The following is a 17,185-nucleotide window of genomic DNA, read 5'->3' on the forward strand; positions in this document are numbered from 1 at the left end:
AAAAAAAAAAAGATATTCTAATACAATATCCCTAAAATATTCAGATATCTCTTTTGAGAATGTTCTTGTCCCAATTTCTCTGTTTTTCTTATACGCATTCCTTTAAGATCCAGTTCAAATATCATCTCATCTTTTAAAATGCTATCTCTTCTCTTGACTGCCCAGGGCTTTAAGAAAACTTGACATATGTGAAATTTTGAGTACTTAAAACAGATAAATTAGGGGATGATTACTCATATTAGAAGATTTTGCTATAATTTATGAAAGGATTCAAACAGACTTTTTATATAGCCAGTTCTTTATATATTATTGTTTGGCAAAAATTTTCAGAAATTTAATTTAATTCAGAGATAAAAGTCACAGTAAAATAATGCACGACTGTCACTGTATGTACTCCCAGAGATTCAGTCATTCACATATTCCATCAGAGAGATCCTGAGATGCTACCATCAAAGATACTCTAATTCTCCTTCATTCTTTCATTTCATTCTAATCTTTCTAAATAATTCATTTTAATGGTCTTATAAGAGAGCAGCTGGTGATCTAGGCAAATGGAACTCCCTTTGGAGTTAGTGCATCTCTCGTCAGTGATCCTACCAGTTTTTAAATGAGGCTACCCTACGGCAATAAATTAAGTTTTTAGTTCAAGTTTAAACTAGCTGTTTGCTAAATTCTGACCACCTGGAGTTATTTATCTGGCTTCCACGTCTAAAAAAACAAATTTTAAAATGTATTAGTCAAGATAAAATACACCTGAAATAAGGCTATTAGAGTATTCTACACAAAGGAAACTTAATAAACAATACTATTCTAAAATGATAATACCCATTTACAAGACATTACAGGCTACTTATTTTTTAACCTTAATCTTAAATGTTCTAGATTAATATCATTCCAAATATCTCAGTGAAGATATCAATAAATTATGAATATTTATATCCATACATCAATACATGTGGATCCATACAATGGATTGGAATACTACTAGTAATAAAAACAACAAACTATCGGGGCATCTGGGTGGCTCAGTCGGTTAAGCGTCCGACTTAGGCTCAAGTCATGATCTCGTGGTTCGTGAGTTCGAGCCCCGCATCGGGCTCTGTGCTGACAACACGGAGCCTAAAGCCTGCTTCAGATTCTGTGTCTCCCTCTCTCTACCCCTCCCTCACTCATGGTCTGTCTGTCTGTCTCTCTCTCAAAAATAAACATTAAAAAAATGAAAAAACAACAACAAACTATTGATAGAGGCAACAACATGGATGAAATCTCAAAAGAATTATGCTGAATGGAAGAAGCCAAGCAAAAAACAGTACATACTATATGATTACATTTTTGCAAAATTTTAGAAAATGCAAACTAATCTATAGTGAGAGAAAGCAGATCATGGATTGCTTTCCCATGAGTTCCTCCCAGATCATGAGGAGAAAGGAAGCAGGATTACAAAGGGGTATGAGGAAACTATGGGGGTTAATGGATGGGCTCACTATTTTGATTATGATGATGGTTTCATGGGTATGTATGTATGTGTGTATATGTCAAAACTTATCAAATTATGCCTTTTAAATATGTGTAACTTATTGCATGCTGATTATACTTTAATAAAGGTGTTAAAGAATATGGCAAAGTCTAATATGGTCAAAAGCAATTTGTTCATATCCCCCAAATATTCCTAGTCCCTCATTTAATGATATCATTTTTTTTAAATGTTTTATTTATTTTTGAGACAGAGAGAGACAGAGCATGAATGGGGGAGGGGCAGAGAGAGAGGGAGACACAGAATCGGAAGCAGGCTCCAGGCTCTGAGCCATCAGCCCAGAGCCCGACGCGGGGCTCGAACTCACAGACCGTGAGATCGTGACCTGAGCTGAAGTCAGCCGCTTAACCGACTGAGCCACCCAGGCGCCCCTAATGATATCATTTTTTAACCAATATCCTTAACCTGAAAATTCAGAATCCTAAAATGTGCCTTCCCACTGATGCCTGAACATACCTCAGTCTAATTTCATGACAATGACTCAGCCCCAAGGCTGTCATGCCTACCCAACTCTAAGTCATACATGAGGGCAGGGACTCTTGGTTTTACTAGGGTCTAGTACCATGCCAGAAAAACAGTGACTACTCAAACTGTATTGCATAAATACACTGTAATCATCTGTGCTAGAAATCTGTCTTCTGTTTTATGCAGGCAGAGATCCTATAATAATACAGGAATGAATAATTCTGCATCTCAGAACCCTAATACAGTAACTATTCATCGGATAAATGAATGCACAACACTGTAGTTTCACACCTTATCCTGAAACAGAGGTTAAACTCTGACTTACAAGAGTATGCTAAGGCATTAACATAATCAGGAAGGTCAGTATTTTAAAACATCAATTTTATCAGAAGGGACATTGGGGTAGTTCTAATAAAATCAGTTAGTTTTGTAAAATGGGGAAGATATTTCCTCAAATGTAAGACTAAGCACATTCAAATTCATATAATATAAATTCGTATTACAGTCCTTAGTAACAAGCATTTTAGAAATCATCACACTCTGTCTTCAACACTAAGCAAAACAGTGAATATCCAACTACCTTACCCAGTCAGCATTTTTCAGGTCTTCCAGGTCTGTGTTAGATTCATCACTCTTTTCCATTTCTTGAATCTTCTTAAGATTCTATCAATTAAAATAAAAAGAAAACATTTAGGTATAAAAATTTCATTATGCTACCTTCTCAAATGAAAATTTCTAACAGGTATCTTCAGATAAAGTCTATATAGAAGCATTATTGAAGCAGATAGTACAGAATCTACTCCCCTATACATTTCAGTCAATGGTAAACTACAATAGATACAGTACTACAGAGAGATGGGCTGAGATTGTTCCTTCTAATTTCCTTCTAGGCCTTGCAGCTAAACCTTTGTCACAATATTAACTCACACCACTAAAATGTATTGACATTGCCTTTTCCCCCAATGCCCTTATTCAATCCACCATCAAATCTCACAGATATTATTTCCTCCATATAACCTAAGCCCTCTTCTTTTTATCTCCACTGCAGATCCCTTAATCCAAACACTATCTAATTTTTGCTGACTTCTGATGTGGTCTGGCCCCAGATGTTCTCCTCTCCTCACCCCCATGCCTGGTCTCATTTATTCTCTTTTTCTGCTCTTCTTTCAGATATCGGGCTCAACAGAACCATCAATTCTTCAGGAAAGCCTTCCCTTCCCTTCAATTAAGTCAAATCTTCCTACTATACAGTGGCATATAGCACCATCCACCTTTCCTCTGTAGCCCTTTTTACACTGTAGTTTTACATTTGTTTGTACCTTCCCTCTAGGTTTCATGAGGCAAAATTCCATTCTCAGGGGCTAATATATATAGCATTGGCACTTTTTATACTCAATATATATTTGTCAAATAATTTCATGAGTAAATTTCAATATATAAAATGCTTTTTATTTATTTATTATTTGGTAATGTATATATTGCAAAAACGATTACTGCAATAAGGGTAGTTACCACCTCCACCGCCTCCTATAATTACCTTTTTGTGTACGTGGTGAGAACACTTCAGATCTACTCTTGAAACTTTCAAGCATGTAAGGCAATATTGTTAACTACCGTCAACATGCTGTATATTAGATCTCCAGAACTTATTCATCTTAAAACTGCAAGTTTGTACACTTTTCAATTTTTAATTTATTTGAATGCTGTTGACACACAATGCCCCACCCTTTGAAACTGCATGAATCCAACATTTGCAATTTTAAGAAAATCATGATAACTAAAACATCTACTCGGCTATTAATTACTAATCTGTGTTATACCATTCCTTACTTACAACAAATCAATTCTTGCATATTTTATAATTTGTTGAGTTTATTTGCCTGAATGCTTGTGGACTGAGTTTAAATGTACCTTATGAAACCTAGTTTATTTTATATGAAAATACTTAATAGAAAACATTTCTAAGCCATTTATTTTTTGCTTCTCAACATCTCAGATTGACCATCTGCAAAATGAGAATAACATCACCTGCTTTTTTTGTACTTAATAATGTATAGGAGTATTAATATAAAAAGAATAAAATTACTCTGAACACTTGAAGAAAATGTGGTATAAATAACGTATTCTTTTGCTAGGAAAGACATTTGGGGGATGAGGGAAGTACTTCTTGGCTGCAACAGGGTATGGGGGAATAATAATATCAGCTAACAAGTGCTAAGGCTTCAGGCAACCATCACTTAACCCCAAGCACAACCCCTGTTATGGCTGGGCTCACAACTGAGGCTCACAAAAGCTAAATGACATGGCTGGGGTCTCCCCACAGGCAGGACAGAGAGTTAAGTAGGTAGAAGTGGCATCAGGGTCTCAGACAGGAGATAAGATGTGTGGAAGGGACACCAGATAATGAGAAGAATGGCCCTGTTGGGAATCTAAGTGTCCTGATACTGCTTCCCAATGACTTAGATAAGCCTTAGAAAAAAGCTGGATAAAGTTCTACATTACTTTTGCTAAAATTAGTATTTATGAACTGCTAACACACAAGGAAAAAGAAGACTTTACGACTTGTAACTGGGCTTTGCAGATAATTGGGTACTTAATATCTAGTGTAACATTGTGTCAAAATCTGAGTAATAATCATTACTAAATTAGGACCCTCCATTTTCTGTGTTTAATGACACAACAGATGTCCTGGTACATGCAATTTTTCTGATATTTAAAATACCCCCCCTTTTTTTGCTACAGATAATTAGTTGTCTTTTTAAAAATTTCTGATGATTTAAAGCCATGGTTTTCAACCCAAGTCCACAATCTTCATCAAGTAGTGGTATCTTGAAATCAGAGCTGAACAGGGAAGAGATCAAAAGGACAGGCACATTTATTTTGTTCCTCTGAGGACTTTAATCCAAGCTCTATCCCAAAAAGAATTAATGCCTTAAGGTATATATTATTCTATTGACTAGAATAGTGTTCTTTCTAGCTTTTTATCATTAAAAGCGTAAAAGAAAAGAAAGAGATTTAGGGAGGTGAAATGCCTTTGGGCACCTTGGGACTCTCTCAGCAGCAGTGCTCTTCCCTCCCTTACCCAAATACCAAAAGCTTAGAATAAGTACCTCATCTCTTCCTATTTCTTCCAACTCCAGCCTTGGGGCATTTGCACTGGCTGTTCCTCTCTCCACAATGCTTTACCCCCCATCTCCACATAGCTAATTCCCATACATATCTCATTTTTGCTCAAATGTCACCTTCTCAATGGGGCCTACCTTGACCAATCCTATACAATCCTATACAAACCCCAAGCTCTGCTCCCTGCACTACCAATTCCCCTAGTCTATGTCTTTTTCCAAAAATCATCCTGCCTTCTAATAGTCTATATGATTTACTCAATGTGTTTACTGCCTGCCTTTCGTTACTAGATTTTAAATTTCATAAGGAATTATTTTTGTGTATTTTGTTCACTGCTGGGCTCCTGAAATCTCTAGAAGCATGCCTTGCTCTTGGTAGGTGCTTAGCAAGTATTTGTTGAATAAGTGAATTAAGATCTTTCAACCAAGCCCTTCAATCTCAACAGCTCTTATCAAGTCAACTTTAATAAGAAGCCCTATGAAAGGGAAAATTATTCAGAGGAAATTCTGAATTTTCTTCTCTAAATTCAGAATCTACTGAAGGGGTGGGGAAGAAAACTCTTATCTATGCCACACGGAAACATGTGCTTTCCAGTTCAGGGAAATAAACATGTAATCCAAGCTCACATTACATTTAAGTGTCTCATTCAGTCAACAGATTAAAATAAATAATAATCAGAGTAAATAAAAAGAAAAAAATGCACACTGAAGTAATTATAATACTAAACACGTCAACAAGATTCAGTCAACATCAAAATAAATTGGCTTGAAACCTTAGTGCCTAAGAAGATCTAGTATGTACACATGGGCCAACACCCTAACAACACACTTTCCATCCATAACCAAGAGTGCAATATGGGCTCTTTGTCACCTACAGGCTGGTCCCACAGCAAGCACTATATTGTTTACCCAATGATCTATAAGCCAAAAGATAATGAAAAAAGCTGAAAACATGATGGAGAAACCCATTTTTGCAAGCCTATGTTGTTTTTTAAAATTTCTGATGGTCTCTAGGTCCTTCTAGGCTCCAAACAAGAGAAAGCAAGATAAACAGTACAGGTACAGGAGAAGATGGATGGTCTTTGGCAAGATGAAGATATGTATCTTTTTTTCTAGATTCCCACTGCTACTACCAAAGCTGATGATGGCAAGTCTTTCAACTGTTCTTTCTGCCTCGGTATCTTCCTCATTTGGTTTATCTTTTTACTCCCCTATGATGGGTTCCCAGTGTTTCTGCTGTCACCTTCAAACTGGGGTACCCATATTTCCAGGGACCTCTGGTCAAACAGTATAGTGATATGCCAGGGAGCATTTACAATGACAGATAAATAGGACACATTTTCCTGGAGCAAATTTTACTCACAGATGTGATGGATTATCATGCTGTGGTAAGTTGCCTAGGTCCACACCCTGCACCCACTTCAGGAATGAAGTACTCTTCCACTGCTGCTGGAGGTTTTGTCTGCTGTGGCTCATAACCTAATCCTGCCCTAGGAGCTGCACTCAGGGCTCAGAGCAAGGAGCTGCCTTGTCATGGGTATGCCCCATCTCTGGGGTAGCCCACACCCAATCACTGGTCTGTGTGGAGGTACACAGGTCAGGCCCCCTTGCCTCTCTTGGGACATCTCTGAAAGGCCATCCCAACTTCTGAGCTCCCTGTGGGATCGGCTGCAACCTGCTGCACGTGCATCATAGTTCAACTTTTCCTTCACCGCTCACAGGTGTTCCCCAAAGCAGTTCCCAATAAAACCTCCCGAATTCAAATTTTACCCCTCAGAATCCTTTTCATGGGGGAACTCAATCCACACATGGAACATTTAAAAAATATTACAATTAGGGACGCCTGGGTGGCTCAGTCAGTTGAACATCCGACTTTGGCTTGGGTCGTGATCTTACAGTTCGTGAGTTCGGGCCCCGCATCAGGCTCTGAACTGACAGCCCAGAGCCTGGAGCCTGCTTTGGATTCTGTGTCTCCCTCTCTCTCTCTGCCCCTCCCCCACTCATGCTCTGTCTCTCTCTGCCTCTCAAAAATAAAGAAACATAATAAAAAAATAAAAAAATAAAATATTACAATTAGATGTAGACCTATAAAATAAAGTTTACATGGATTTTAAAGGTAAAATGTATGATTTCAAGGACACTTTGACTTGCACTGAACAATACATCTCTCAGTGGGTATCTGTTGCTTTTGTCTAGATACATCTCCCCCCTTCCTTCCTTCATTTGGGGAATTCAGCCCCTACAGTTTGAGTAGGGCTAATCCCATGGCTGGCACACCTTATCACCTACTCACAAGGGTGAGGACACAGCCTCCACCAGCCAGTGCAGCCACAGCAACTAGTTCTTGAGCAGGCATATGTTTCTGAACTTTCCTCCAAGATATTTTTGCTCTAATTAAGAGAAAGACTTTCTGCTGGAGTTACTAAACTGAGGAAATGTGAGGTTTAAGCTACAGACTGTCATCTTACCTGCTTTTTAGTAAAAGCCCATCCCGGGGAGTGAGACAGAGAAGGCCAGCCCTGATTATAGAGTTTGAGACACTGGATCCAGCTGCGCCTAAAGTTAGCTGTACCCTTAGACTTTCCATTTATGTGAGCCAGTAAATATTCCCTTACTTCACTCATGCTAATTGGAATGGATTTCTGTTACTTGCAACTGAAAGAGTTACGATTTAATATGTTCCTTTAGTCTAGAAGTATGAGTTCATGCTTCTATGTCTTAGGGGTAGTCTGGTTGAGTAATATGAGAAGCACATGGTCCCTTTTCCACCCAACCTTAAATTTTACTGTTCTCCAACACATCCCATCCAGATGGTCTTACTGTTTTACACCTTTACACATCTCCGCCTTTACTTGTGCCGTGATAAAATCCCTAACTCCCTGCTACTAAGAAAAACGATCTGCTCTTTATAATACTAAAGACAGTTTAAATTAATAGTCCAAGAATTTCATGTTTTTTAATTTTTCTGAATTTCTACCATAAACTGTAGTTCAGACACTTCCTAGCTGTGTGTCTTTATACGGGTCACCTAACTGCTCTAATCCTCAGTTTGTTTTCCCATCTGTAAAATGCAGACAAAGAACTACTTTCTAGATTTTGTTAATATTACATAAAATAATACAGAAAGAATACAGCATGGTGCCTGGCTCATGTTAAGCATTTAGTAAGTACTAGTTATTAAAAACCAACAAATATCTGTGAGATTTCACTGTGAATACTTTTTATTCCATCACAATAACATTTTATTCTTTTACCAAATAAGACCTCTCTCTGGCCTCTTCATGAAATCAAAATCCTGACTCACAAATAAGTCAAATACAGTAGCTGAGAATCTGTGAATACTGTAATTGAACAGGCCTGAAGAAATGTGCAACTAGAAATCTCAGGTTTCTAGTTAGCAAAAACAAATGAGTTATTTGAAAGTAAATTACATATTTTTCTAGTGTTAGTGACAAGCTTCTGTCAATTATATTCTGGCTTCTGAATAAATTATTTTGTATGCACAAATGTAATAACAGATGCCAACCTGAGCTTGGAATATGGTGAGAAAGTTATAATTGAGTACCCGCATGGCAATTAACTCTCTGCATGTCTGACATAACCATTCTCAAGCTAGCAATTAGCACTGCTCCAAGCCAACACTTTCAGTTCCTGGCACCTTAAAAAACAAACAAATAAAATCTACTCTGTGAATCACAAGATATCAAATGCTCACAGAATAATTTTAATTCATTTGTATAGGTTCAACACCAGCTCACATATAAATGCCTCTTTTTAGATTAAACCACCCTTACAGATATATTCATGTAGTAAAAGAATACTTTAATAACAGCATTTCAATGATGATCATTTTCCTGCATACTGTTAACCACTTCACGCCATTTATCATTTATTGATATTCCTCTATATAGTGAGTACATGTTTCAGTTACAAACTTTTCTTTAAAAAAATTTTTTTTTCAACGTTTATTTATTTTTGGGACAGAGAGAGACAGAGCATGAACGGGGGAGGGGCAGAGAGAGAGGGAGACACAGAATCGGAAACAGGCTCCAGGCTCTGAGCCATCAGCCCAGAGCCTGACGCGGGGCTCGAACTCCCGGACCGCGAGATCGTGACCTGGCTGAAGTCGGACGCTTAACCGACTGCACCACCCAGGCGCCCCAGTTAGAAACTTTTCAATGTGTAAAAATGAATATGTTTTAGTAACTCCTTAAACCTTTTTTTTACTCAATATATGCTAATATGCTTTCAAAGAAATTACTATTAATTATATTTCCCGAGTGACAAAATCACTTATATAAATGTCGCCTGTAATAAAAAGAACACATATATCAGCCACAGAGATTAACAGCCATGCTGTCCTAGCTGAGATATTTTTACCATAGAGAAAAGCAAGAAAAAGGGATTTTATCATATTTACCAGCCCAAAATTAGTGTTCCAAAAATTAGGGTACAAAAAACTCCCATGGAATTATAGCAGTTCATCTGATAACTGGAAGTCTCCCATATACATTAAAGAGTTAGTGGATAATTACAAAAGAATATGATTTATATTTTCATCAAGTTTTATAACACTTTCTTAAAGATGTAATATAGTCTTCTCCTCAAGGGATACGATTGGGAAAAGGTAACTACAACAAAGATGAAAGAAAGTCAGCATTTTATTTAATTAAAAAATGTAAAATGTTAAGATACTAAACTATAAGTTGATAATTTCTGTAAAATTTAATTTGAATTTATATGGTTCATTAAAGAAATTACAAAAAACTATAGATGAAGTCATCACAATGAAGGAAATTCATTCTAAATTCTTCCAATACTTTTGTGTACACACACACACACACACACTCTCTCTCTCTCTCTCTCTCTCTCTCTGAGGGTTTAATGAATGTCTCTGCCTCAAGTAGCTGGACTCACAGTATCTCCCTAATACAACCACCCTTCCAGTTTTCATATTTATCCACCCCTATAGACTCACCCCTATAGACTCATCAAGTCTTCACACATAAAGAAAGGCAGTGATAATCATAAAATGATCATTAAAATATCATGGACAATATTTGCAATCTATATCACAACAAGTGTTTTCTTAAGACATACAAATGGGTAAGTAAAGACCAATACTACATTAGAAAAATGGGCAAAGGATATGAATAGGCAATTGATAAATACAAATATGCCCTTAAGCATATGAAAAGTTGCCCAATCTCATTCATTCAAAGGAGAATGTAAACTAAAACTAAGGAATACAAATTTTCACCTATCACTTAAAAAACACATTGCATAGGAAAAGACACACTCTTACACAATGCAAAGGATAAGATCATTGGTAAACCTCTATTGAAGACAATTTCATATTTTATGAAAATTGTAAATGCACATGCCATTTGAACCAGTAGTTCAAATTTTAGGAATTTATCCTACCTATATGATTACACCCATGAAAAGTAGCTTTAAAACTATCCACTGTAGCATTGTATGAAACATCAAAAGATTAGAAGTAATCTTTCTAATAGAGAGCTGATTAAATCAGTCACAGTATATCCACACAAGAAAATATTACAAACTCATACTAGATGTAAACACTATGGACTGATATGAAATGATCTCCAAGATATATTATTAAATGAAAAAAGGAAAGTTCAGAACAGCATAAAAAAGGAAGAAAAAAACATGATGTTTTTGTTAGTTATGGATAAAATGTCTCCATAAGAACAAAAAACAAATTAATAGCATTTATTGTCTGTGGGACAGCAGCCAGCATAAGGGTATAGCTTAGTATAATTTGAATGTTTGAATCATACGAATTTTCTTAAAATAAAGTTAATTAAATTGAAGAAGTTACAGAACCTGCAAGTAGAAGACTTCTTACATGCTATTTATTTATTTATTTATTTATTTATTTAGAGACAGCGAGAGAGAGATGAAGAGCAGAGAGAGGGATAATCCCAGGAGGAGCAGAGAAGAGAGAAAGAGAGAGACAGAATTGAGGCTCACCCAAAGCAGGGCTCATATTTTACCTGAAGAGGGGCTCGGGGCTCATGTTCACTGGAAGTGGGGCTAGAGCACACCTGATGTGGGACTTGAACTCACAAACCATGAGATCATGACCTGAGCCAAAGTCAGATGCTTAACGACTGAGCCACCCAGGTACCCTTACATGATCTTAAATAAAGATTCTTCTGCAATTATTTTAGCAGGGAGAATAGTGATACAAGCAAGATACCCAGGGCAGAGAGAGTAATTTAATTACTTCTGATGAGGTAAATGCTCTGCACATTTACTAACATTCACAAAATAATAAATCAATAGAAAAAAGACAGACATTGACAAGGGCCATGAAAAGTTACAAATGATGGACGATCTAATTAAAATGAACAAATGGCAATCTTACAAACAGACATCTGGTGGCAGTTCTTTCTTTCAAAAAATGATATGCTCATGTCTTGGCAGAATATAAATCCATTTTAGCTGTAGGGAGAAATTTCCAGCTAACCTAAATGCCAGTTTTATTATTGGAAGTGTTGTGAGCAGGCATGAGGAGAATGATAGGCAGGGAATATGAGAAAGCTGACTAAAATACACTTTTTTTTTAAACTTATTTTTTTTAAGTAGGCTTCCTGCCCTGCGCAGAGCCGGAAGCAGGGTTTGAACTCACAACACTGAGATCAAGACCTGAACTGAGGTCAAGTCGGATGCTCAACTGACTGAGCAACCAAGGGACCCCTAAAATACATCTTAATATGTTAATGAGATAGAGGTCTTGTGACTTTATCTTTGTAAGTGTAGTCAAGCAGAATATGTCAGAAGTCATATCACATGCAGATGCCTTAGTATGATTGAATGTGGTCACTGGCAATGGTATTATGTAACACAGGTGGATTTGGTTATGGGCTGATAAGAGATGGTGGATGCTAAATACCTACATTTGATTTTTTCCAATAAACTGTAGGTAATTAAATGTGGCTATTTGACTTTTTAAAAAGACAAAAAATAATAACAGCTTAGTCAATTCCAAAAACACCGCTTTTCCCCTCGCAACAAAAGATACTTTATATACACACATTTATACACACACACACATAATATTCCACTGGTAATAATCTTATCTAAGATAAACAGCTCAAAGATTTCATCATGAAACTTTGATTTCTTATAGCACTAATAGTAACAATACTTAATGAAGTGTCACAGCAGTAGTTACGATTGTACAGTATAAAAACACTCATGTTAATATTGTGAAGATTCATACTGAGATTCATGCTTATTCATGCTTATTTCCAGTTCATCTTCTTACCCCATAATTCCAATATCTGGTCAAATATTAGCAGATAAAGGTAAACTGGTTCTAATCTACGCATCTAGAGATCATCCTTCCATCATTAAATTTAGGGTAAGATTTAACTATTCAAAAGAATTTGAATGATGAGGTTTAAAATAAAGTCACACGTAACTGTGGATCACTAAAACATTCAAAAAATCAAGACACTAGCATAATGCTACTTGTATTTTTATTTTTCTAAAAATTTTTACTTTCATTTGAATATAGTTGCCACACAATGTTCTATTAGTTTTAGGTGCACAATGTAGCGATTTGACAAGTTTATATATTCCACTATGCTCATCACAAGTGTAGCTACCATCTGTCCTACTATACCACTATTACAATATCATTGACTGTATTCCTTGTGTTGTGCTTTTTATTCCCATGACTTATTCATTCCATAACTGGAAGCTCGTGTCTCCCACACCCCTTCAACAATTTTGTCCAACCTCTCACCTCCCTCTCCTCTGGCAACCACCAGTTTGTTTTCTGTATTTATAGGTCTGATTCTGCTTTTTATTTACTCATTTGTCTTTTTTTTTTTAAGCTTCTACTTATAAGTGGAATCATACCGTATTTGTCTTTCTCAGTCTGAATTATTTCATTTAACATAATGCCTTCTATGTCCATCCATGTTGTCCCAAATGGCAAGATCTCATTTTTTCTTATGGCTGGGTAATACTCTGTACCTTGACTACTATAAATAATAAACTTGGGTGCATATATCTTTTTGAATTAGTGTTTTCATTAAATACCCAATAATGGAATTACTGGATCATATGGTAACCCTATTTTTTTTTTTTTTTTTTTGCAATTCTATTTTTATTTTGAGGAACCTCCATACCGTTTTCCAGAGTGGCTGTACCAGTTTGCATTCCAGCAACCATGCACAGGGGTTCCTTTTTCTCCACATCCTAGCCAACACTTGTTATTTCTTTGGTCTTTTTAATTTTAGCCATCCTGATAGGTGTGGGGTGGTATCTCATTGTGGTTTTGATTTGCATTTCCTTCATGATGAGTGATGCTGAGCATCTTATGTGTCTTCTGGTCACCTATCTGTGTCTTCTTTGGGAAAATGTTTATTCAGGGCCTCTGTCCATTTTTTGAGTTATTTATTTTTCTGATGTTGAGTTGTGTAAGTTCTTTGTATATTCTGGATATTAACCTTTTATTGGATATATCATTTGCAAATCTCTTCTCCCACTTATAGTATGTTGTCTTTTTGTTTTGCTGATGGTTTTGTTTGCTGTGGAAAAACGTTTTATTTTGATGTAGTTCCAACAATTTATTTTTGCTTTTGTTTCCCTTTCCTTAGGAGACGTATCTAGAAAAATGTGGCTATGGCTGATGTCTGAGAAATTACTGCCTATATTCTCGTCTAAGATTTTATGGTTTGAAGTCTCACATTTAAGTCTTTAATCCATTTTGAGTTTATTTTTGTATATGGTGTAAGAAAGCCATCCAGTTTCATTCTTTTACATATAGCTCTCCAGTTTTCCCAGCAACATTTATTGAAAAGACTATCTTTTCCCCATTGTATATTTTTGCTTCCTTTGTCATAGATTAATTGACCATATAATCCTGAGTTTATTTCTGAGCTCTCTATTCTGTTCCACTGATCTATGTTTTTGGTGCCAGTACCATAGTGTTTTGATTACTACTGTGTACTACATCTTGAAGTCTGGGATTGTGAAACCTCTAGCTTTGCTCTTTCTCAGAATTGCTTTGGCTACTTTGGGTCTTTTGTCATTTCACACAAATTTTAGGATTATTTCTTCTAAAATTAAATACCCAACAGCATTTTCATAGTGATTGCATTGAATCTATAGGTTGCCTTGGGTAATATGAGTATCTTAACAATATTAATTCTTCCAATCCATGAGCATGGAATATCTTTCCAATTGTTTGTGTCATCTTTAATTTTTTTCATCAGTATATTGTAGTTCTTGCAGTACAGGTCTTTCACCCCTTTGGCTAAGTTTATTCCTTGGTATTTTGTTCTTTTTGGTGCAACTGTATTTGGTGCTTTTTAAGTTTCTCTCTACTACTTCATTATTAGTGTATAGAAACACTACTGATTTGTGAATATTAAGTATCTTGCCACCTGAATTTATTACTGCCAGTAATTTTTATTTATTTATTATTTAAAAATTTTTTAATGTTTATTTATTTTTGAGAGAGATAGAGAGCACGAGCAGAGGAGGGGTCAGAGAGATGGAGACAGAGAATCTGAAGCAAGCTGTAGGCTCTGAGCTGTCAGCACAGAGCCCAATGCGGAGCTTGAATACACAAACCAAGAGATAATGACCCGAGCCGAAGTCAGATGCTTAACCAACTGAGCCACCCAGGCGTCCCATAAGTAAGCATTTTCTAGGTGAGAGAAGAGGGGGAACAGGAACTTCAGGTAGGTACAGAGTCCCTGGATGCTCAGAGACTACAGGGGAGGTTGCATACAGTGAATGAAGAGCCTGGAGAGGTTAAGATTGAAGCCTGATTCTGAATAGTGCCCTATGTCATGCCAAGGAGTCTAAACTTTCCACCTACAAGTACCAAGTAGCCAACAAGATCTCTACACAGCGACATAACACTGGGTGGTAGACTGTAGATGAAAAGGGAAATTACATCAGAAGGCTTTCCCATGGCCCAGGCAAGAGATGTCAGACCACTGCATGAAGAAGGCACAAGGCAGTGAGAACATGAAGGAGGCTGTACATTCTGGAGACAAGTCAAGAGTGTCAGGGACCAAGATTCAAGATAGATGGTAAGAAAGAAGATCTACAGTAGCTGAACCACATATTCTCTAATTCATTCAACACTGATCAAATATTTAGAGGCCCTATTACACTGGGATATAGCAGTGTATCAGAGAGAAAAGGTCTTTGCCCTTCATGAGATTATTTTCTTGTGGTAGATACCAATGAGTAAGAAAAGAGGTCATCAAGACAACTGTGATAACTGTGAGGAAGGAAATAAACAGGGCGACTGATTTTAAAGTAAAAGACTGAGTGTAAGATATAAATATATATCTATATCTATTTATGTATACACACACACACGAGTGTTTAGGGGCGGTCTAAGGAGATGTCCATTAAGCGCAGGCCTGAAAGATGCAAATGGAAAACCATAATTAAAACAGTGGATGAAGATAGAATTTATGAGTTTAAGATATCAATAAAAAACTAATTAAGCACCACACTTGAGAAGAGATCAAAGATCATTATAATCAGATAATCAGAAGTGACAATCCACACCTGTAGAGGCTGCTTCTGAAGAAATCCAAGATGGCTTAACTATATGAGACATCTTATCCCTTAGAGATCAAAATGTTTGGAATATTCCACTTTAGTTCTAGGATTGTTTATGTGTATGATGCAAGAAAGTGCAAGGGGAGAGAAAATTTTCATCACTTTGAGTACACAATCTCCTAGAAAACAGACACTGACTTTAAAATCTATTTTACATGCCTTCTTATAATAATATGAACATATAATGTTTCATAAATCTCAATTATTTTTACTGTTCATTAATTTATGCCTAATATTACTGCATTAGGAATTTCTTCTTTATAGGGATTTCTTTATCATTAGATTTTAAAATACAGAATTTTTAGTGGATACTGACATCAATTAATAGTAATGTTGAGTGTTATAGCTCAATATTTATAATATTGAGCTTTCCTCTAAAATCTTCAACAGTGAATTGCCTTCCTATAAAATCCATCTCAAGTTTAAAATATGATGTAAAATAGTATATAATAACTTCATAGCAAATTTTACTAGGCATGCACTTAAAATGTTTATCAGTATACATTTTGCCTATACAACAAGACTTAAAAAAAATGGGAATGAATAAAACAAAGATTTAGCCCAATGAATTGTACTTTCTGCAGCGAAGTTAATGATTACAGGGGCCTTAGCATACCTAATTGCCCTCTCCTCCCTTTCTAAAGATAAATGAACAGAAATCTAGCAAAAGCTATATAACTGATGTCCCATGAATAATGAGTGAAAGAAAATGATTCACCAACAACAAAGGGGCTTTTAAAAATGATCAGCGTCAGGGTACTTGGGTGGCTCAGCTGGCTGAGCATCTCTTGATTTCCGCTCAGGTCATGCTCTCAGGGTCGTGGGATTGGGCTCTGTGCTGAGCACAGAGCCTGCTGCACATTCTCTCTCTCTCTCTCTCTCCTTCTGCCCCTCTCCCCCACTTGCACACTCTCTCTCTCACTCTAAAGTTAAAAAATAAAAATAAAAATGACTAGTGTTAATATATTATAAATATAAATTTTAAAATGACTTATTTGCTTGAAAAAAGGATTCTTCTTTCAAAAGAAAGATTGCTTTTATACACTATACTTCTCTGATACCTCAGGTTTTTCTTTTTATACCAAATATAGTAATTAAAGAAATATAGTAAATATTCTATTGTGAAGCAACATATTTAGTGTAGATTTGGGGTTGGGGGCAAGCACACTACACACTCTCAACAAGGAGGCAATGATGGTTAGACCATGCTAGGAACATACTGGAATAAAATCAACTGACTTCTAATCTTAAAATGATTTTATTTCAGTCTTCGACATTTCTATCACACTTCTGTCTCTTCCCATTTCACACCTCCATATTATTTCATACCTAAACTTAACATGATACCTTCCTTCCTTCCATCCCATTTGTGTGCGTGTGTGAGACAGACACACACACACACACACACACACACACACACACACACACACACACA

At 36.3% G+C, this 17,185-nt stretch overlaps 1 protein-coding gene across 6 annotated transcripts in view; it reads right to left on the bottom strand.

Annotated features, from left to right (window-relative positions):
• SPIRE1 (spire type actin nucleation factor 1) overlaps positions 1-17,185 on the bottom strand; it is a 203,493-nt gene that overhangs the window by 72,147 nt on the left and 114,161 nt on the right. For all 6 annotated transcript variants that reach the window (XM_040479443.1, XM_040479444.1, XM_040479445.1 and 3 more), the window contains exon 5: positions 2,585-2,662. In XM_040479443.1, coding sequence (XP_040335377.1) covers positions 2,585-2,662 — 78 coding nt within the window. The remainder of the gene's footprint in view (positions 1-2,584; positions 2,663-17,185) is intronic.

The sequence above is a fragment of the Herpailurus yagouaroundi genome, unplaced genomic scaffold (assembly GCF_014898765.1).
Source record: "Herpailurus yagouaroundi ecotype Mexico unplaced genomic scaffold, PumYag 142, whole genome shotgun sequence".
Lineage (NCBI taxonomy): Eukaryota > Metazoa > Chordata > Mammalia > Carnivora > Felidae > Herpailurus > Herpailurus yagouaroundi.